The 23621-nt window shown below is 44.9% G+C and overlaps 1 protein-coding gene and 1 pseudogene across 1 annotated transcript; one reads left to right on the top strand and one right to left on the bottom strand.

Moving 5' to 3' along the window:
- The first annotated feature begins 1154 nt into the window (after positions 1 to 1154).
- On the top strand, positions 1155 to 18025 carry Knstrn (kinetochore localized astrin (SPAG5) binding protein). Its single transcript, XM_027422193.1, has 9 exons — positions 1155 to 1363; positions 1465 to 1556; positions 4788 to 4914; positions 6481 to 6528; positions 8754 to 8859; positions 9036 to 9129; positions 10971 to 11026; positions 13853 to 13927; positions 16286 to 18025. The coding sequence occupies exons 1-9, from the start codon at positions 1155 to 1157 to the stop codon at positions 16415 to 16417; spliced, it is 939 nt and encodes a 312-aa protein (XP_027277994.1). The 3' UTR covers positions 16418 to 18025.
- LOC113831034 lies at positions 17982 to 18125 on the bottom strand (annotated as a pseudogene).
- Positions 18126 to 23621: the final 5496 nt, after the last annotated feature.

The raw sequence follows: 23621 nt of genomic DNA, 5'->3' as shown, positions 1-23621 counted from the left end.
ATGCAGAGCAAGCAGGATGGGAAATGGGAAATATGCAGGTGAGTTAAACAAGCCGAGCTAGGGGCAGCTGAGTGGTGGTGGTGCTCACCTTTAATCCCAGCACTCGGGAGGCAGATGCAGGTGGATCTCTGTGAGTTCGAGGCCAGCCTGGTCTTCAAAGAGAGTTCCAGGACACTCTCCAAACCTACAGAGAAACCCTGTCTCAAAAAAAAACAAAAAAGCAAAAACAAAAACAAAAAACCTGAGCCTAGTGGCAGCACATAGATTAATAGAAATGGGCTAATTTGTTGTAAGAGCTAGCTTAAAATAAGCCTAAACTAATGGCTGAGCATTTACAATTAATATTAAGTCTCTGTGTGGTTATTTCTTGAGCAGCTGGCAGGACAGAAAAGTCCACCTATCCTAAATCTTATTTATTGAGACAAGATTTTACTGGACTATTGTAGCTCTGCCTGGCCTGGAGTTCACCATGTAGCCCAGGCTAACCTCGAAGACATAGCAGTTCCCGAGAGGCAGCCCTCCTGAGTGATGGAATTATGGTTGTGAACCACCAGGGCCTCAATCTTCCCAATTTAAACTGTTTTCCTCAATTTAAAACTCTTCCTGGCTTTTCTCTCTTATAGCATTTTGTGGCTTTCCAAGGATGGTAAGTATGTATTTGGAATTTTTGTGTTTAGTGTCTTTCCTAGAGTGTGAACTCCAAGATGGTAGAGCTAAAGTCAGTTTTGGTATTTACTTCCCCTAACCCATCCACCCTCTTAGTGTCCAGCATACCTGCTGCTCCAATGTGTGTTTTTTAACGAAAGACTGAAAACTCTGCTTTGTTTTGTATGAATAACTTTAACTTCTAATTAAATCCGGATGCGGGTTTGTTAGGTATTTCAGCCCACTGGTGTCCTTCAAGAAGGTTCTGCCATACTACACCAGGTATCTGGTAGTTTTTATTCAGGTCATATGTACTCCTAGTAGGATCTTTTTAACAATCAAAGACAAATAAAGAGGATTGTGACTTGGACGCTAAGAAAGATCACGTTTCTGCCTCCACCCAGAAATGTGACACAGTGGCTCACTAGCCCCATTCAAGCCTGCCAAGTGCATCCCTGGCCTGCCGTGACCCGCAGGTTCGGGCAGGCGGCTCTAAACTTCCGTACAGCATGGCGGCTTCCGAGGCCGTGGAGCAGGAGAAAGTCTTCCGTACAACAGGGCCGCCTACTGACTCGGAGCCACGCCCCCTCCCGCCCAGCTCCCGGAAGTTTCCTTTTGAAAGCGTGGCGGCAAGCTCTGCCCAGAGCCGGGCGGTTGCTGCCGAGCATCTTTTGAAAGGGGAAGAAGAGGACTGCGGGCGGGAGCAGCTGGAGCTTGGGTTCGGCTCTGCGGGCCCGGGGCTGGGCTGCGTGTGGGCGGTCGGGCCGGCTGGCGTGGCGTTACCCCGGCGCTGCTAATAATCCACCTTGCACCTTCCAGGGCCCAGTCAAGCCGCCCGGCTACGATGGCCAGTGCTAAGACGGTGTGCGACACGCAGCCCCATTCGTTGCCGAGCGGCGGCCTGGCCACAGGTGGGTGTCCACACCGCCACCGGCCGGGGCTCCGTGGACTATACCAGGAGTAGAGGATTGAAATCTGTGTATGTTGGGACGGCGTTCGGTTAGCTCTGACGCCTGCCTGCTCCTCACCCCAAACCGGGCTGTGTATGCTTATGACGGACGAGTCCCTGTTCCTACCCCTGACCCCACCTCCTCCTGTGTTTTCCAGTTAGACCCAAATTGTTGTTTAGGAATAGCTTTTTTGTGTGATATAGTGGTGGTGGGGAAACTCGCTTTATAGGCCAGCTGGCCTCGAACTCACGGAGATCCTGAGTGCTGGAATTAAAGGCGTGTGCCACCATGCCCAAGTGCCTGGCCTGACTTTTCTTTTTAAACTAGGTTTTCAATATGTAGCTCTGCCTAACATTAATTTTGCCGGAATCTTCCTGCTTCAGCTCCTGCATGCTGAGATTGTAGGCTCAAAGCCACCACACCTGCCTCTCTAGAACTCTGTTTGAAAGAATTACTTTTTTAAACGGGGAGTTGGGGGGCAGGGCGCTTGTGCACATAAATATAGGTGCCCTAGGGAGGTCAGGGGACTTGATCCCCTACAGCTGGAGTTAAAGGCAGTTGTGAGCCACCTGATGTGAGTCATGGAATCAAACTTCAGTCCTCTGGAAGAGTAGTTCTCCCTCTTAACTGCTGAGCCATCTCTTCAGCCCTAGAAATCACTTTTTATGCAATTATCCTTTTTATTTCTAAATTAAGGTTGGTTGTCATGCAGCTGTGGGTTTGTTGTCAGATAAGAATGAACCCTTTGAGGAGTAGGATAGTGGGGAGAAAGCCTCAGGATGCCTTGTTCACATTAGCAGGTGCCCAGTGGCTCTCCCTGTCACTCACATATATGTTGAAAAGAGTGAGAGAGAAGAACCCATTACTGAGAACCTTGACAGAAGGGAGATGTGACCGAAAACAATTTGTAGTTGCGTTTCCATCTTGGTCGGTGTTGATTGTCTTGTGGTTGAAAGTCATCTGATGGGGTCTGTAGTGGTCGTGCTGCTTAATGTAAAGATTATAGCACAGAAGATGGCCCTGGCACCCTGAAGCTCTTTTGTGGAATTTTGGAGCAGCCTTTACCATCGCTTTCCAAAAATTCCATGCAGCTGGTTGAAGAGCAGTGGCAGGCAGGATGGGTCTCTAAGGTAAGATAGGCTTTTCTATCAGGATTAAAGGGTTGTTCTCTTTGCCATTTTCCTCAAAATATCTTGTCAGCAGAGGCACTGCTTAGGGAGTGGAGGCAGGATGCGCAGACCTCTGCAGCCTTGTCCCTCACAGTGTTCTGGATAGTTGGCAGTGACCAGTCTTCCTAGACAAACCCCAGGTTTCATCTCTCCACTTGTAAGACCTGTCCCAGCTTTATGATCACATGAACTGCAACATTTTAAGGTTTTTAGGCGGTCTGCACCTACAAAGGAAGAGTGAGTCTGGGTGTGGTGTGCCCCTATATGAATGCATGTTCAAGGCCAACCTGGTCTATATAGTGAGTTGCAGGCCAGGGCTGAACAGTAAGATCTTTCTGGAAGGGGTTTGAATCAACAAGTTTGACAAGTGTTCTTTACATCAGCCATCCAGTTCTCCTTAGTGTCTTCTTTCTAGAAGATGATTGTTGTTAAATTCTGACTTTTTCCTACAGTGCAATCCTCAGGGCTCAGCAGAAAGAGATTGTTGGAGCTTATTGCAATTAATGAAAAAAAAAATTTTTTTTCCGAGACAGGGTTTCTCTGTGGCTTTGGATGCTGTCCTGGAACTAGCTCTTGTAGACCAGGCTGGTCTGGAACTCACAGAGATTCACCTGCCTCTGCCTCCCGAGTGCTGGGACTAAAGGTGTGTGCCACCACCGCCTGGCAAATGTTTTTTTTCTTTTGTTTTTTTTGTTTTGTTTTTCAATTTACTATGAACTCTCTTACATGGGCTAGATATATAATTGTATTTAACTTAATACTATTTGAGATAAGACAAGATAATGACACAAAATAACTTTTCTAAAAGATACCTCCAAAGATCCCATTTAATATTTGCATAGCATTATGAATATTGAAACTAGAGATCTGGTGCCCTGTAAATTGTACCTATAAACCAAAATGTGTCAACCTTAGAAATTATATATTTACTCCAAATTATTGTGCAGCAAGTTATTTGAATAAAATTTTTATTAAATACAAAGTACCCTGCAATATGATCCAGCACTTTATACCTCATTTCTTCAACTTAATTATTTAATTAGTATAGCCATTTTACAGTGAACAATGTGAAGTTAATATATTCTAGGAAACCCTGAGCTGGAAAGAAATAGAAAAGCTTGGGGGTGGGGCATGACAGGTGCTGTGATGTGTAAATACTAATATAACATGTATGCTAAATGACATGTATGGTGGGGGCGGATGGGTTACCCAGCCTGGCCAGGTAGGGAGATGAACAGGAATACCAGATAGGAACCTCTTAAGTTTAATAAGGGGTCATCCAAGTAAAAGTGCTATAGAAGGGCAAGAGCCTGGCACAGGGAAGAGGAGAGGAAATTGTTCACAGGAACAGGGCAGTGAAGCAGTGTATGGCTGATGTGTTCCGTCTATTCCACTTGTTGGTTCTTGACCTTTGGTGGTATCCAGATCCTTTAGTAGGCACCAGGAGTAAAGATGTCTCTGAGTGGTTAGGAAGACATTTTGGTGAAAATAGGCAACTCTTAAGAGAAACCAGCTAGATGTTGTCTGGGGAGGGTGGATGGAACCTTGAGACAGGTCAGTTCCAGTTGGGCTCTCCCTACTAACTCGGCCTTTCCTCTGACTCTTTGCTTGAATTGACCTCTATATTCACATACATGTAGCCTATCAATTTGATGTATTGTCAGGTACACTGAGCTATCACTTGTAATGGATTTTGAAGCTGTGTGTGTTGGTGCATACCTGCAATCTAGCATTTGGAGACAGAGTCAGGAGTATCACTGTAAGTCTCGAACAGTCTCTACATATCTAGATCAAGGCCATTCAGATATAAAGGAAGAACCGTATCTCCAAAAAATAAAAAGGAATCTTTCTAAAGCCAATTAGTATAGAGTCCTTGTCTTTGGAAACAACCTCCATTCCTTTACTGGAAGTGGACAGTATGAAAATAAGGGCTTATGATAACTCGTAAGGGGACTCTGTGTGGCACAGGGTGGCAGCTGCTGGGGGGCAAGATGCTGTGATTCACTCTTGTTTTCCCTTTCAGATGCACAAACTCGAACTACTTCTAAGCTTCCTGTTAAGTCCAAAGAAGCTGATGTGTTTAGACATCTTCATCCAGGAGGTTCAGATCCTGATGTTACAAAAGTCACCAAAACAAGACGAGAGAATGCGTAAGAGCAGACGGTTGGCATCTAGTTAGAACATCTTGCTAGAGCTAGTGGGTGGAGCTCAGTGCCAGAGTGCTTGCCTTGTGTGTTCAAGGGCCTGGATTGACTCTCCAGCAGAGAGGGGGAGGACGGGAGAAACTGATCTTTCTAGAAATTGCTGAGCACCAAAATTTTAAAACGAGGCTGAGGAGATGGCTTAGCACTTGTGGTTCTTTCAGAGGACCCCAGTTTGGTTCCTAGCACCCACATGGTAGGTCACAGCCATCCATAACCCAGTTCTAGGGGATCCAACATCCTCTGACTTCTGTTGATACCAGGTACATATTTGATGCAGATAGATACCTGCAGACAAAACACCCATACACAAAATAAATAAATAAATAAATAAATAAATAAATAAATAAATAAAAATACATTTAAAAAGACTAAAGCTGGGCATAGTGGTGCTCACCTTAATCCCAGCACTTGGGAGAGAGAGACAGGTAGATCTCTGTGAGTTTGAGGCCAGCCTGGTCTACAGAGTGAGTTCCAGGACAGGCAGAGCAACACAGTGAGACCCTGTCTCAAAAAACTCCCTCCTGAAAAAATCTAAAAGAAAAAAAAATAGGGTATGGGAGCCCTTGTCTCATACAAACAAAATGGGGCCCTTGTAGTCTTTGTGAGGACCCTCTGTTCATCTTTCTGAAGAGACACAGTAAGGGTTCTGAGAAAGCCGAACTTCCTCTGCCACACTGGCTCTGACTACACCAGCAGCACCTGGCTGGCTGGTAGCCCCAGGGTCTAGTGTGTATGTGACCCTAGCCCTGATCCTCTGCCAGATGGGTGTGGTTGACATGAGATGGCCACAGTATCTGAAGCAAGCTCAGGTCTGTCAGGTTGTTGGTGTGCATAAGGCCCCTTACCTTTATAAAAAGCCATCTTCCCACACCGGCTGAAACCAGCATGCATGTGTAGCAAGCTTTCTTGTCGGACTATCTTTGGACCACCAGCCCTCAACTAATAATGACCCAGAGACTTGTTATTAATTATGAAAGCTTGACCTTAGCTTAGGCTTTTCCCCCAACTAGCTCTTATAAGTTAATTAACCCATACTTTTTAAATCTACATTCTACCATGTGGCTCAGTTACTTCTTCTTAGTGCTACACATCCCACTTGCTCTGAGTCTGCTGGTGAAATTGTGAGCGACTAGATTCCTCCTCCCAGCTTCTCTCTGCTTGGAAGTCCCGCCTTTAGCCCCTTGCCTAGCTATTGGCCATGTAGCTTTTTATTATACCAATCACAGCAATACATTTCACACAGTGTACAAATATCCCACAACAGGCATGGGCCCACTGGCCCTCAGCCTGTGCTGTTTACTGTTTACTTTGATTCTTTCCTCAGAAATTGAAATCTCGTAAACCAGGTATGGTAGTATGCACCTGTAATCCCAGAACTGGAGAGGCTGAGGCAGGAGGATTGGGAGTCCAAACCCTGTTTCCAAACAGTAGTGAAGCCAAGCCCCCAGCTGCACCTCATTCATAGCACCTAGCGCTGTGGTTCTCTGATTAGCTTTGATTCTGCTTCCGTAGGCAAGTGAGAGCTGCAGAGGCCCCCAGCAAGAAGAACATCAGGAAGAGGTGAGCGGGGTAGACTGAGGGTGGGGGCTCCAGTGTGGATACAGATGACATGAGCAGGGGTAGACTGAGGGTGGAGGCGCCAGTGTGGATACAGATGACATGAGCAGGGGTAGACTGAGGGTGGAGGCGCCAGTGTGGATACAGATGACATGAGCAGGGGTAGACTGAGGGTGGGAGCTCCAGTGTGAATACAGATGACATGAGCAGGGGTAGACTGAGGGTGGAGGCGCCAGTGTGGATACAGATAACAGTCACATTAGGCTTGCTTGTTGTGTTTGAGTCTAGGTACCATGACATATACCTGAGTAGAATTTGGGGGGTAAGACACAACAAGGTGTAAGAACCACCATTAGGGCAAGGATCAGTGGTACCATCATCTTGATGGTAGTCTTGACTGGAAACCCCAAAGCTTCTTTAAAATTTGTATTTTCTTATTTTACTTTTTAACTCTTGAGTGTGTTGTGCATGTGTATGTGTGTGAGCACGCGCTCGCAAATGCAGGTACCTGCAGGGTATCGGATCCTCGATGGAGCTGGAATCATAGGCAGTGTGAGCTGCCTGATTTGAGTGTTAGGAATTGAACTTGGATCTTTTGGAAGAACAGTGCATGCTCTTAACCACTGAACCATCTGACAGTCCCCCTCTTTTTTTTTGTTTTTTTTTTTTTTGTTTTTTTTGTTTGTTTGTTTAATCAAAATCTCAATGGTTTGATTTTACCAATAAAGACCTGAGAGCCAGTTGCTGGGGTTTAAGCCTGCTAGCTCAGAGAGGCAGAGAAGGCACCCAGCTGACCCTGCTCCTCCATCATCCCTGAAAAGATCCCTCTTCTACACCATCTCAAACAAAAATTCAAACTCAGTGTCCTTCCCTCCTACCACCTGTGCGTGTCTCTCTCTCTGTCCTTCTGACTCCCTCTTACTCTGTTTTTTTCTTAATAATCCTATGTTCACTTCCTGTCAACTGGGTGCTTGCTCTGCGTCTTGACCTATGATTTGATTTATTCCTATTTACAATATTCAAGCACAAAGCTCTTGGATTAAAGGTGTGTGCTAGGGCTGAGCCACACCACAACTAGAAATAGGTTTTTCAAGTAAATAACTGGATCTTGGGATTTACAGTGTGATTAAATATCCTGCAATACCCCTCTCCCAGAACAATTTCTTGCCGGATGTGCTGGATTATGCCTGTAATAGAAGTACTTAGAAAATTGAGGCAAGATTGCCACAAGTTCAAGGCCATCCTGAGCAACCAGGGTGTAGGGTATGCTAAGTAGTGTCATATCAACCACTCAAGATAGAGTCACTGGAGAGGAGGGAGCCTCAACTGAAGAAAATGCCTCCAGAAGATCAGACTGCAGACAAGCCTGTAGGACATCTTTTTCATTAGTGGTCAAGGGAGGAGGGCCCACCCATTGTGGGTGGAGCACCCCTGGGCTGGAGGTCCTGGGTTCTGTAAGAAAGCAGGCAGAGCAAGCCACGGAAGCAGCTCCCCTCCCTGGCCTTCATCATCAGCTCCTGCCTCCAGGTTCCTGTCCTGCTTGGGTTCCTGTTCTGACTCCCTTCAGTGATGAACAGTGATCTGCAAGCATAAACTCCATAAACCCTTTCCTTCCCAAATTGCTTTGGTCATGGTGTTTCATACACCCTCCCCCCCCACACAAAAGGTTTTGGGGGCTGGGGAGATATCTCACTAGGTAAGAGTGCTTGCTATGTAAGTATGAAGGCCTTCATTAGAATCCCACAGCACCCTTGTAAAAAGCTGGGCATGGCCACATCTGCCTGTAGCTGCAGAATTAGGAGGGGGAAGCAGGTAGACCCTGAGAACTTGCTGGCTGGTGGTCTGGGTGAGCTTCCGACTCAGTAAGAGATCCTATCTCAAGGGAATGAAGTGGAGAGCAATCGGGGAAGATTCCTCAAGTCCTTCTCGGCCACTGCATATGTACACACCACACACACACATTTTTGAAAACTCAAGGTTTTCAAACCTTCAAAACTGAAGGTTTAATATTAAGGATAACAGCTGTTGATTACATTTGCCATGTGCCGGCAAATGTCCATGGATTCTCTGTCTTATAGTAATGGTAAGATATAGAAACATTGTCTTAATTCTAGAAATGAGATAACAGAGCCTCGGGTTATAGGCCACTGTCAGGAAGCCAGGACTGGAACCCATTTGACTAAGTCAATAGCATGTACTCCCATCATGTTACTACAAATTTATCTTAGCTACAAACCACTGAATAAGCAAAAACCAGAGGAGGAACTAAAGGATAAAAACCAGCTCCTGGAGGCTGTCAACCAGCAGTTACACCAGAAGCTGGCAGAGACTCAGGTAAGAAGCCCACCCAGATCTAACTCATTGGAGGCCCCTGGGTGATTCGGGTGGACGCTGGGTGGGAGCCAGCAGACCACCACAGACAGAAAAGAGGCCTCCACAGGAGTACAAGCAAGGAAGACCCATCACTTGCAGGATGCCTCCTGATGTGTCTGTCGGTTGCCACTCTACAGGGAGAGCTGAAGGACCTGACCCAGAAAGTGGAGCTACTGGAGAAGTTTCAGGATAACTGCTTAGCAATTTTGGAGAGCAAAGGCCTCAGCCCAGGTAAGGGGCACCACACAACTGCCTTCCAAAGTCAGTACAGGCACCCTTCCTGGGGCTTTGTTGGCAGCAAAGGATCTTTGCCCTGAGTACAGGAGCTTCTTAGCCAAGCCCTATTGAGTGTTTCTTAATGTTCTTAGGAAATGTCCATTTCTGCCTGACTAATATGATTTCAGGTGACTGTAGAGTCACTTCTCTCTCTTAGCTGAGTACTGCTTCACTTGGTGCCAACAGGTATGAGCTTGCAAAGAGACCAGAAACATTGTGTTTCTTTCCAGGGCAATAGAGCTTAAACGGTAGCCTGCTCAGGTGACAAGAGGGAGAATTCTGTCTCAATGGTTCTTGAGTTGGCTTCTTCACAGTACCTGTAATATGTGACTCCTGGGTAGGGTATAGCTCAGTGAAGGGATGTGCTTAGGATGTGGGAGACCCTAAGTTCTATCCCCAGTATGCACCCCCAAGAAGAGAGTTTGTCCAAAGACTGAGAGATGTCCTCAGTCTGCACTGAAGAGCCAGAGACTGCCCAGGAAAGGGACTTGGGCCTCCTTGAATTAAGGAATGCTGGTGCTGGAGATGGAACCCAGGGCCTGCCATATGCCAGAATTTATTACACCCTCTGACCCAGTTTTAGTGTCTGTTTGGGGGTGTAGGACATTTGTGGGAGTGTTTTCTTTCTTTTTTTTTTCTTTCTTTCTTTTTTGTTTTTGTTTGTTTGTTTGTTTGTTTTTGAAAACAGCCATATAATAGCCCTGGCTGTCCTGGAACTTGCTTTGCAACCCATGGTTGGCCTTGAACTCACAGAGATCTGCCTGCTTCTGCCTCCCAAGTGCTGGGACTGAAGGTGTGTGCCACCACCACCCAGCCCTGTTTTTCTTTTTGTAAGACTTTATTTTATGTATATGAATGTTTTGCCTACATGTATACATATGTGTGCCACATGTGAGCCTGGTACCCTTAGAGTCCAGAAGAAGGTATTGAATCCCATGGTACTAGAATAGGTTTATGGGGGAAGCCTGTGAGACAAGACCTTACTTGGTAACCCATGCTAACCTTGAAAATGGAATCTTACTGCTGAAGCTTCCTAGGTGCTGGAGTTAAAAGGCAGGGAAATAGCACACCTAGCCCACCATCTTTACTGTATGCGTATATTTACTGTCTTAATCAACTTATATTGCTGTGATGAGACTCTCTGTCTAAGCCAAGTCTTATAAAAGAAAGCATTTAATTGGGGGCTTGCTTAGAGTTTCAGAGGCTAAGTCCCATCATGGTTGGAACAATGGTGGCATGCAGGCAGGCACAGAACTAGTAGCTGAGAGCTAGATCATGATCTATAGGCTGGCAGAGAGAAAGACTGGGACTGGCATGGGCTTTTGAAACCTCAAAGCCCATTCTAACGACACATTTCTTCCAACAAGGCCTTGCCTCCTAATCTTTCTCAAATAGTGTCACTCTCTGGTGACTAAGCATTCAAATGTATGAGACTGTGGGGCCATTCTCATTCAAACCACACCATAGTTACCAAAGATAATGACTTTTAAGGCCTGAAAGATTTTTTTAAATAGTTTGTATATTGTAAACAAAATGAAAACTAACACACGCATTTCCTTCAGACAAAGTTTCTCCAGAGAAAAGCAGATCATTTGCAAACCTAGAGAGACAGCTCTGGAGAAAATACAGCTCTGAGGGCAGGCGTGGGAGACATGGTCAGGGCAAAACTTCCAGGAACAGGCATTGGAGAGGCTTCCCTCAAAAATATGTGTGTACTGTCCGTGGAGGGCTATTTCCCCTCTGATTAAGGTGTGCGTCCCATGTGAGGCTGACTTTGTTGTATCCATCCATTTTAGGCATCGGGACCCTGGCATCACAGCGGGAACCTACTACAGATCACACGAACTCCATGGTGAGGGCAAGGGTGTGGATGGGCAGGCCCTCAGCCAGGGTCTGGTGCTGGTCTCACCAAATGAGAGTAAATACATCACCAAAGTCTTTGGTCAAGTTAAGCTTTATTTTCTGTCAGACAGGGCTATCCCCTAAAGGAGGGTTTGAGAAAATAGCATTGATCATAGGAGACAGTGGGGTCTATACAGCTCCCAAAACTGCAAGATTAGGGGACTCTCAAGGGTTGGGGACTTTCCAGAGGAATTTTGGTTACACCGGACTTGGCTGAACATCTTATCATGGTGGAAATCAGGGTATAGGGTGTGGATACGTCAGAGTCCAGAAAATGGTTCAAGGCCTGGTCAAATCCAAATTTTACTGAAAGCAGGAATTAACTTATTTTGATTTTGTAAGGGGATTTCAATCTTTTTTTTGGGGGGGGTGTAGTGGGGACAGGGACAGAGGTGGTTCGAAACAGAGTTTCTCTGTGTAGCTTTGGAGCCTGTCTTGCAACTAGCTCTTGTAGACCAGGCTGGTCTCGAACTCACAGAGATCCACCTGCCTCTGCCTCCCAAGCACTGGGATTAAAGGCGTGTGCCACCAATGCCTGACTGACAATGACTTTCAGTCTTAAAATGGGTTTGCCTGGTCTGCCACCCAGCAGGAGCTAAGATTATGTATTGTGCTCTGAAAATTTTAAGATGCTTGGCTTTGGTTGTCCAAGATACTAGATGAGAGAAATGGAGTATCTACTTCCAGCATATTTTACGTGAAAAGTGGTTGTATCCTCACAGGTAGATAGATGTAAGTGACTGAAAACACAGTAAAGCACAGAATGGGCTCAGTCAGTAAAGTGCCTGCCACAAAGCAAGAGGACCCGAGTTCAGATCCTCTTACAGCACCCATGTAAAAGCTGGGTGATAGAGGAGTGGAAGCAGGTGGGTCTCTGGCACTCACTGTCCTGCCAGCCTACCAATTGATCTCAAAAAAATAAAGATGGATCTACGAGATGGGCTAGCAGGGAAAGGTGCCTACCAAGCCTGATGACCTGTGTTCAGTCCCTGAACTGGCTCCTTCAGTTTGTCCTCTGACCGTCACATGGTGTATGAATTAGTCCCACTCCCACATATAAATAAATGTTTTTTGACAAGTGGAGAGCTGTTGAGGTGGCTCAGTAGGTAAAGGTGCTTGCTTCAAGCCTCACAACCCAACTTAGATCCCCAGAACACATATGATAGGAGGAAGAAACCAATTCCCCTAAGTTGCCAACCGGCCTCCACACACATATCACAGTACATGCATGCATGTGTTCACATACATATTAAATATATATATGTTTTTAAAACTTTAAGATGGGGAAAGGCTGGGCAGATGACTTAAGATGACTGGTCAGTGGATTAAGGTCCTTGCAGTACAAACATCACCATGAGTTTGATCCCTGGAAGAAAAAGTGGATGAAGAGAACCCACTCCACAGAGTTGTCCCATGATCTCTACATATATGTTGTAGCATGCACTCACACAATTATAAATGATAATATTGAAAATAATTGTTAAAGGTAGAAAGCAAAGAAGGTATCTGATGTCTATCTCTGGCCTCCACAAGCATTTGTAACTGCATGTATGTGTGCATATGCCAAAGGAACATATACATACACACACACACACACACACACATACACCACATACACCACACACACACATACATACACCACACACACACATACATACACCACACACACACATACATACACCACACACACACACACAGAGACACACGCACACACACAGAGACACACACACACACACACACACACACACACACACACACACACGCATACACACACGCATACACCACACACACACATACATACACACACACACAGACATACCACACACACACATACATACACACACACATACATACACCACACACACACATACATACACACACACACACACACACACACAGAGACACACACACAGACACAAACACACACCACACACACACATACATACACACAGACACACACATACACCACACACACACATACATACACACACACACACAGACACACACACACACACACACACACACAATCTGGGGATATGGCTCAATGGTGGAGTGCTTACCTAGTATGTATGACATTTAAGATTGACTCCAGCACTTCAGACAGACCACACATGCACATGTGTGTACACACAAAATCCTTGGATAGGGAGAACTTGTATAGAGACCTTCTACACTTCTTCAAACATCTCCCCTATTCCATTGCTGACAACTCATAATGCTAAAGTCTAGCCTGTTTGAATTCATAGTTTCTTTCCCTAAAGGAAGGTAGTGTATCTGGGCATAAAGACTTCCAAACCTAAGATCAATTGTCACAATGCCATCTGAGAAAGCCACCTCTGGCTTCTCTCTGTAGGGTTTGCTCCTGAGGTCTGTGCAGCCCAGAGCACATTGTGGTAGATAAATTTGATATCTCAAGGAAGGGACCTGTAGTAAAAACCAAGTTTCTTGGGTCTGGACAGTTGAAATTGTTTGGATAAATGATGGGATATTGGACATAGGGAATTTTATCACGCTAGATAAAGGAACATATGGTATAGAGGAACAATTCCTAAGAGCAGCACCTCTCTCTCCCCCCTCTCTCCCTTGCCCCTAACTTTTAAAATAGGGTCTCACTACGTACTCCCCACTATCCTAGAACTGGCAATGTAGTCCAGGCTGGCAATGTAGTCCAGGCTGGCCTTGAACTCAGAGATCTCCCTCAGTCTCTGCCTCCTGAGTATGGGATTGAGGCTTGTACCACCACCCCATCTCAGCTCTATATATTCTTTCTTTTCAGCTGCTGCTAGAAACTTTACAAGGTGAGCTGAAGGCTTTCAATGAAACTGCCAAGAAGCAGATGGAAGAGTTACAGGTAAGACACCCACCCCCAAGGCAGGGTGTCATTCTTACTACAGTTTGTAGATTTGGGGGAATAGTTCTTCCTGGTTTTTTTTTTTTTTTTTAAGTTAATTTTGCCTAAGATATGTATGAGAAACAGCACCCACGGAGGTCAGAAGAGGGCATTGGATCCCCAGGAACTGGAGTTACAGGCAGTTAAGAATGACCATGTTGGGTCCTGGGAACTGAACCTGAGGTCCTCTGCAAGAGCAGCTGCTTAGCTGCTTAAGACATCTCTCTATTCTCCCTTCCTTTTCTCTCTTTATTCCTTTCTCTTCCTTCCTTCCTTCCTTTCTCCCTTTCTCTTTTTTCTTCCTTTCTTTCTTTCCCCCTTTCTTTTTTTTCTTTCTTTCTTTCTTTTTCTCTTTCTTCCTTTCTCTCTTCCTTTCTCCATTTCTTTCTTTCTTTTTTTCTTTCTTCTTGTTTGTTTTGAGATAGGGTTTCTCTGTGTAACAGCCCAGGGTGCTCTAGAACTTTTATAGACCAGGCTGGCCTCGAACTCAGAGATCTGCCTGCTTCTGCCTCCCACATGCTGGAGTAAAGGTGTGAACCACCACCTCCTGACTCTTTACTTCTCTTTAGATAGAGTCTTGCTTTGTAGCCCAGATTGGTCTTGAATTCAGGATGATTTTCTTATCTCAGCCCCTTAAGTGCTGTACTATGGGTGTGAGCCACCATGTCTGCCTTTTTTTTTTAACCTGGAACTAGCTCTTGTAAACCAGGCTGGTCTCAAACTCAGAGATCCACCTGCCTCTGCCTCCCCAGTGCTGGGATTAAAGGTGTGCACCACCACCACCCGGCGGCTTTTTTTTTGTTTTTAACATTTATTTTTATTCATGAGTATGTGTCACTGTGAATTATGTCATGTATGTACAGGTACCAATGGAAGACATGAGAGGGCTTCAGATCCCCTGGAACTAGAGTTATAGGCAATTGTGAGCTGACTAACATGGATACTAAAAACTGAATTCTAGTTGTCTGGAAGAGCGGTGATACTTAACTGCAGAGACATCTCCAGTTCCCTCTGCCTTTATATTATTTGTTATGTGTGAGTGTGTGTATAGTATGTATGTATAAATGTTTGTGGGTCCATACATGCCACAGCATATGGGACTCAAACTCAGGTCCTCAGGCTTGGTGGCAAGTACCTTTACCCACTGAGCTATTTCATCTGTCCCCATGATTGGCTCCTAGTTTGTTTTTAATACACTATTTTTAAGCCATGTTGGGGTGTTGAACACCTTTAATCCCAGCACTTGGGAGACAGAGGCCAGCCTTGTCTACAGAGCTAGTTCCAAAACAGCTAGAGCTGTTACACAGAGAAACCCTGACTCTAAAAACCAAACCAAGCAAAAACCCATTTTCTAAATAATTTTAGATGTATAGAAAAGTTGCATAGCTCCCCTAAGGATAACACCTCACAAATCCTCACACATTTGTCACCAGTAAGAAACCAATACTGGTGTGTCATTGTTAACTAAATTCCTGGAGTTTTTACTGAATCAGTTTCTGTTTTGGATGCTTTTCCTCTGCAAGTTTTTCTTTTTATGTTCCTGAGGATCCAGAAATGTTCCCAGGGATAAAGCTGGTGCGGAGAGGGGGGAAATCCATACCTCCAGTGGTCCACACAGTAGGCTGCTCAAAGTTGAGACTATGTGAAATCCATGCTAGAAAGCTTATGTCAAGATGTAAAGAGACCTGAGCAAAACATCCGGATTCCAGGGCGAGAGGGACAGCTCACAGTTGAGAGTGCCTGCTGCTCCTGCAGTGGTCCCAGGTTCTGCTTCCCAGAGCTCATAACTCCATAGCTCCAACTCTAGGGATCTGATGCCCTTTTCTCCTCTCTACAGGCATCCAAAGCATTCACGCGAGTGCACACACACACACATACACACACACACACAGGCAGACACAGATGCACACAGACAGACATAGACATACAGACACACATACACACACACAGACAGACACACACACACAGAAAAATAATAAGAAGCCAGGCATGGTAGCACACACCTTTTATCATAGGGGGTAGGAGGATCTCTGTAAGGCTAGTCTACATGGTGAGACCCTGTTTTAAAAATAAACTGGGCCTGGGTGGCTTTAGGTTGCCTAGAGAAACCATGGGGCAGGAGACACAGGATTTCAATACTCCAGTTTAAACACAGGAGTGAAAAAATTGCCCAAGTAATTCCCAAGGTAGGGAATTGGATGTCTGGCACTGGCTGGTCTTGCTCTCTGCCGCACAGATGTGACACTCTGGTCCAAGTGCTATCCTTCTGTGAGGCCAGAGTTTTGTTGTGGGTTTCCTTTGGAATGCCTTCCCTTTCAGGCCTTGAAGGTGAAGTTGAAGTTGAAAGAAGAAGAAAGGCTCCAGTTCCTGGAGCAGCAAAACGGATGTAAGGACCAAGCCAGTGACTTCACAGTAGTCCTGGAGGAAATGGAGCAGCTTTTAGAGATGTAATACAAGGCAGTGTGGCCAGACGGCTTCTTCCTGGGGCAAACTCCCAGAGGAAGCCCCTTAGGGTATCCTCAAGGACTCACCATCCCTTATGCACTGTAGCAGTTAATCTTACTTAGGGTAGTTGATGTGGAACGGGGTTCCTCCTTAAGCAGACTGCCCACCTTCAGACTGCTCAGCTCACCTGGCCTCACAAGGTGCTTGCTCATGGAGACCTGCAAGAGAGGGACCTAGAAGCTTGACTCCACCACCTGCGCAACAAAGCACCAACCCTCAGAGCCTGGATGCTAACCCAGCCAGCCACCTTGGAGAATCCAGAGGCTCTTATGCAGAAATGTGGGAGGAAAGCCTTCATACAACAGTGCATATACTTACTGTACAGGAGATGTCACTGAGAACCATGCTGTCCCCTTCTTTGTCCACCCGGTTAAGCTAAATTCATGAACTTGAAATTCTTGAAGTTTTTTTGGCTTAATAAACGGGGTGGAGGTATATATAACACCTACCTGCAACAAATAGCACTTGGAGCTTTTAAGTACTGCTTTTGAAATAAATACATATGTGAATTTTCATATTCTGATTAGCACTGAGGAATGAAATAGCTTTTTAGCCCAGTGTGGTGGCTCATGTCTATAATCAGGACTTGGGAATCTGAGGCAGGAGAATTGCCTTGAATTAGAGACTAGCCAAGGCTTCAGAGATCCTATCTCAAAAAAGGAGGAAAAGGGAGGGAGGAAGGATTAATTAGCACTTCAGTCTAGATAGATGAGTCGAGCATACTGGGTAAGTTCAAGGCTTCCTGACTTCTGTGGTGTATTTTTCCCTCCACCTGTTACTTGCTTGTAACAAGCCCCCTTGCCGTCCAGGTCACTGGTTCTTCTGCACTGTGGGCCATGTCCTATTCACCATGTTTATGGCCAGCTGCTGTCTCTGTTGCCTGTATGTCTGCAGTTTATCTATCACAGCCAACCCAGAACCTCATCCCACAGGCCCTATGGTCTCTGTGGTTTATGGCCTGGCACCCATGGTAGCCTCCCACTTGGGGTCACCAAAAGTGCTACCATGTTTCCTTTCTTAATTGAAATATTCCAGCTTTTGCTTTGGCTATCTCCCCTTGGTTTTGTGCCTTCCACCAAACCTGCCTAATATATCCTTCTAAATCACTAAGACTGCCCAGAGTCCCCTAACCCAGTGAAGCCAAGTCATACCCCATACTTATTTTCTTTCTTTTTCAAATGTATAAAATGGCTTATAATGTAAAGGCACAAATAAGGACCATCACACAGTAGATAAAGCAACGCACCTTCACCATATGCAAGGTGGGACTCCAGGAGGGGTGGCTATAGAGGAATGCATTCTGGGTTCCTTTGTGATGCACGATCCTTCCAAGACTCTGGTGAAGTCCTGAATGGTATGCAGAGTTCAGATGAGGGGTGGACAGCCATGCAGTCTCACAGGAGTATGCTCTGCTCATGCATGCAGGAGACCAAAGGACACTCACCAGCAACAGGATCCACTATGGGAGCGTGTGACCCACACCATCACTTTGAGATAGCTGCCTTACTATCATATGCCATTCTTGTATCTATAAAAACTAATACTGAACAATGAGTTCTGGGTTGCAAAAGAGTGCTTTTGTTTTTTGTTTTGTTTTTTTAACCTGTCTTCCATGCCTTTTTCCACCAGCGGAACAAAAGCACACACACACACACACACACACACACACACACACACACACACACACACAATCTTAAAGGGCTGAAATTGCTAAACAACCTCATATTGTTGAGTATGTCATAAATAGTATAATAGGGGAAGAATAAATACTCTTGTTTGTTTGTTTTGGGGGTGTTTTGGTTTTGGTTTTTGATTTTTGGTTTTTTTTATTTTTTTTTTTTTTTTCAAGACAGGGTTTGTCTGTGTAACAGTTCTGGCTGTCCTGGAACTTGCCCTGTAGACCAGGCTGGCCTTGAACTCACTGAGATCTGACTGCCTCTGCCTCCCTAGCGCTGGAATTAAAGGTGTGTGCCACCACTGCCCAGCCTAAATAAATATTCTTAACCAGTGATAATGGTAATATTTTTCTTTGCCCATTTTCAGGATGTTCAGGTTAAATAACTGCTCAAATTTGTAGTTGACTTCTGGCAGAAAAGAAAGTAACATTTCTTCCTTAGGAGGAGAGGTTGGCTGCTTACTTAGGGGGGCCTTGCTTCCTCTCCTGCCCCCCTGGGCTCCATTTAGCACTGCCAGCCAGCATCTGTACCCCCTCTTCTTCCTTCTTTGCTGTAAATATACATGGAGGTCTTCTGGTCTCATCTGCTCTCAGATTTGTCTCTCCTACTTGAGAGGAAATTACAGAAACCTAAAACCTGACATTCCAGTCTGCTAAGATGCTTACGGTCTATTTGAGGAAACAAAATGTGCAACACACAGCTACGTAACAGGCTACAATACTTTGTTGTCTGCCGCTTTGGTGTAGTTCAGCCCTTTACTTTAGCCAGGGAAGACCTGGAAGGGAAAGTAAACTAGAACTTGAAGAACAACATTTAAAAGCCAGCTGGGAAGTTGAGAGAATAACCAGGTGGGTCTTGGGAATTCAGGCATCCTGGACTATACAGTGATGTATCACGATTTCTTTTGGGCCACCAACCAGCTCCCAAATGACACAGATACTTTTTTTTTTTTTTAATGTACATTGGTGTTTTGCCATGGGTGTTGGGTCCCCTGGAACTGGAGTTAGAGACAGTCGTGAGCTGCCAGGTCCTCTGTAAGAGCAGTCAGTGTTCTTAATCACTGAGCCATCTCTCCAGCTCCAACACAGAGACTTGATAGTTACGAATGTTTGCTCTTATGCTTGTCCCATTGGAAGGATAACTCTTATTGCCAGCCACCTGAGTTCTGCCCACCACCACATTAGGGCCCCAAGTAACACAGAGAGACATATTATTTACAATGCTGCTGGTCAGTGACTAGGATTTCTTATGCTAGCTCAGTCTTAATTATCAACCATAACTACTAATCTATATATTTTATAAGGACTTATCTTACCGAGGATGCTGGCGGCATGCATCCTCTCTTGCCGGTGATCACATGGCGACCCTGTCCCTACTATATTTCCTAGAATCCTCCTTGACTCCTAGACCCACCTATCTTGCTTTCCTATTGGCCAACAGAGCTTTATTTATCAACCAATAAGACAAACATATACACAGAAGGTCTTCCCTCATCATCCCATTAGCTCTTATAATTTAAATCAACCTGTTTCTCTTCATCTACATTTTGCCTTGAGGCTTTTTACCTTTCTTTCATTCTGGCTGCCTGGCTGCCTGGCTGCCTGGCTGCCTGGCCTGAGTGTCTCCCTTTCTTTCTCCCTCATTCTTCTCTGGTTCTCTCTCAAGCCTAGATTTCTCTTATTTATTCCCTCGGCCAGCCAGCCCCACCTGTCTCTCTCCTGTCTAGCTATTGGCCATTCAGCTTTTTGTTAGACCAACCAGGTGAAACAACAACACATCTTTACATAATTAAACAAATTCAGCATTAACAAATGTAACACACCTTTACATAGTTAAAGTAATATTCCACAATATAAACATGTAACACACCTTTACATAGTTAAAGTAATATTCAACAACACAGTAAAGTTAAGGCCAGCCTGGGCTACATAAGGTTCCGTCTCATAAAATAAAATGTAAAACAATCTTGACAAAAGATTCTCTTTCTAATCTCTCATGCAATTTCTACTCCAGCTTCTTTCTTCACACCAAAATATTGCACCCAGATTTTACTGCAAGCATTTGATTCTCTATACCCCAAGCTAGGAACACTCACCTTCAACCCTTTGTTTTTTGTTTTTTGTTTTTTGAGATAGTCTATCAAGTCCTGGCTGTCCTGGAACTCAATATGTAGACCAGGCTGGCCTTGAACTCACAGAGATCCTCCTGCCTCTGCCTGGGATTAATGGTATGTGCCACCACCACCCAGTCTCATTATTACTCTTTAGTTAACATACAAAATAATGGATTTCGTTTTGATATTTTCATGTATGTCACTTTTAAATTTTGCAAAAAATGTTTTTATTAAGCCGGGCGTTGGTGGCGCACACCTTTAATCCCAGCACTTAGGAGGCAGAGGCAGGTGGATCTCTGTGAGTTCGAGGCCAACCTGGTCTCCAGAGCGAGTGCCAGGATAGACTCCAAAGCTACACAGAGAAACCCTGTCTCGAAAAACCAAAAAAAAAAAAAAAAAAAAAGTTTTATCAATTCTATTTTATATAAAACACAAGGTGAAATCCAACCAGTCAACCTATGACTGACCACTTGGAAAGGGATTTACCACAAACGTTTCTCTTATGTCCACGGTAATTGTCTATGCTTTTTCCATTAAACTGTTTTTAGAGATTCCGTGTGTCCCATTTTTATCTTCTCTCTGCTACAGGAGCATGAGGGAAGGGCAGGCAAGTTAAACAACCTCCTAATCCCCTTCTTGCTGTCCCTCCTTCCAATTAGAGATCATGAATGTGTAGAATCGCACTACCCCAGTGCTGCTGTGTAAGCACAGATTGCAGGTGGCAAGTGATGGGGAGTGATAACCCTTTACTTTGAGATCCATTCCCTGCCAACTCCAGCACCTGTAGCCCAGTGCCCTGTGACAGTGCCTTAGCGAGGCGTTCTCACTGTTTCCAGCTTCACCTCCAGCCAGGGTCCTGACTGCATGCCCACTGCCTCCCTAGACTGCCCCCTTCTCCTGTGTTTATCACTGACTCTTACACTCAGATTTAACCATCTCTAAAACCAAACTTCAGAAAGCTTCTCAAGGCCATTTTGGGGCTCAAGTGATGAGAGGAGGGCACTCACTGGTAAAGTATTCCATCACTATGCACAAGGCACTGGATTCAATCCCGGGCAACACACACCAAATGAAGCCACTGATGCAAAAGTCACTAAAATAGTCAAATTCATTCAGACAGAAAGTAGAGTAGAGCATGGAGGGAGAAGGAATTAGTGTTCAGCAAGTAGCATCAAGTTTCTGATGTTCAGTGGTTTTTGTTTAGTTGCTTTTTCTCAAGATTTGTTATCATTTTTAGCATTCCTCTAATCCCAGCCTGAAAGAGACAGACTGGTGGATCTCTGTGAGTTTAAAGCTAGCCTGATCTATATAGCGAGATCCTTTCACAAATCAGAAATAAACCTATTCTCAATTGCTACATGCTTATGCTGATTTTATAAATTAAAGGTTTGTTTTTTGTTTTTTTTTCAATGCTGAAAATTGAATCCAGGGATCCCAGAATGCTAAGCAAGTATTCTACTACTGAGCAACATTGCCAGGCCAAAATTACTTCATTCATTTATTAGAAACAGTATCTGTCTGTGTATCACAGTCTAGCCTGGAACTCGATATGTAGCCCAGGCTGCCCTTAAACTTATGCCCCTCTTACTCTTACCCTGCTGAGAGCTAGGACTACAGGCATATATCACCACCCCAGCCACCCTGAGGCTTTCCAGTTTGATTATTCAGAATAATTTCCCAAGAGCTACTTCTAATGGTAAATGAAAGTTACAGGAGGCCAGGCTAGGGATGTAGTTAGTTGGAAAAAAAATTATTTTTTATTTATTTTATTTATTTATTTTTTGGTTTTTCGTGACAGGGTTTCTCTGTGGCTTTGGAGGCTGTCCTGGAACTTGCTCTGTAGACCAGGCTGGCCTCGAACTCACAGAGATCCGTCTACCTGTGCCTCCCAAGTGGTGGGATTCAAGGTGTGTGACACCGCTGCCTGGCCAGTTAGCAAAATTCTTACCTAGCATACATGAAGGCCTGTGTCCAGTCCCTAGCACTGTATTAAACTGAGCTTGGTGGTGTGATAATGCATGCTTCTAAGCCTGGAGGCAAGTGGACTCAGCTGGGCTAGAGAGATGGCTCAGCAGTTAAGAACCTTCTCCTCCAGAAGACCAGAGTTCACTTTCCAGCACTGTGTCACCAGCTCTAAGTGATCTAATGTCCTCTTGTGGCTCCTGAGGACACACACACACACACACACACACACAAGATTAGAGAACTTTTATTTAGATCATCCTCAGCTACATACACAGCCAGGGTTTTGTTTTGTTTTTCCTTTTTTTAGGGGAACAGAGAGAGAGTTACAGGAGGTCATTGTTTTGAACTGATCTAAACAGGCCAGGTTAAAATTCAAAAGAGAAACTAACTTCACCAAAATAAAACTAAAATGTTTATCTGCTCTTACAGATAAGATTAGACTGATAACAGTAAAATTTGGAAAACTTGCCACTACCAAGTTGCATGATAAAGGAGTTCCTTCTGCCTTAATCCTCACACAAAGAAAGTTAATATGCACTCTATCTTAGTTTGGCCAGGAAGCTCACTTAACAACGTGGTAAGAGTTGCTTTCCTACCATTTCCTATATCTGTCTCTACCCTCCAAGGAAATTGACCAATCTGCGTTTTGTTTCTGCTTTTTCAAGCTCTTCTCTTTTTGTAAAACCTCATCAGTATGCACTTAACTTATTCTATTGAATATAATGCTCAATTCTCAAAAGTTAAGCAATTAGAAACCACAATCTATTTTAATTCTGCTGTTGGACGGATCTGGCAGCCGAAGAAAAGACACACAGAAGTTGAAAACTCCCGAGACCCCAGGAGGAACTGAGGAGAGCCACTGCTGATTCCTTTTAAGGTCTGTCTTACGCATGCAGCCCCAGAATTGTAAGTAAGTCCTTCTCCGCTGGAGTGGATTCTTTGCACTGATCACACCACCCTGACATCTTTTTGGTTTATGGGGTGCCAGCGACGGTAGTTTATACTGAAGTGAACGTTTACCCAGCACAGCCTATATTCTTGGGAGGTGTAAAGTTCAGAACCAGACCTGCTCTCAAAAAATAGAGCTGAGGCAGGATAGAAAGACAAGGGACGTTTTGAGACTTGGGGAGAGGAAAGGGGCCCCTAACCCAGGTGACTAGGGAAAGTGAGATTCTAGAGTTTGTGGAGGCTTTCTCTCTCACGGGCGGTGGGGCGTTGACTCGGAAGTTAGGGAGCCAAAAGCTCACAGTCACACAAAACTTTTACCGAACCACTGGCTCCAGGTTCTTGTGAATTCAAAGAATAAAAATTCTTGGCCCTCAGAGGGTGAGTTTTATTGTAGGGAGTGAAGCGTGGGGTGGGGGGTGGGGGGAGTAGCGGCTGGAGCGGGTCCCAA

The sequence above is a fragment of the Cricetulus griseus genome, chromosome 6, assembly GCF_003668045.3.
Source record: "Cricetulus griseus strain 17A/GY chromosome 6, alternate assembly CriGri-PICRH-1.0, whole genome shotgun sequence".
Lineage (NCBI taxonomy): Eukaryota > Metazoa > Chordata > Mammalia > Rodentia > Cricetidae > Cricetulus > Cricetulus griseus.
This window is presented reverse-complemented; position numbering and strand designations above follow the sequence as displayed.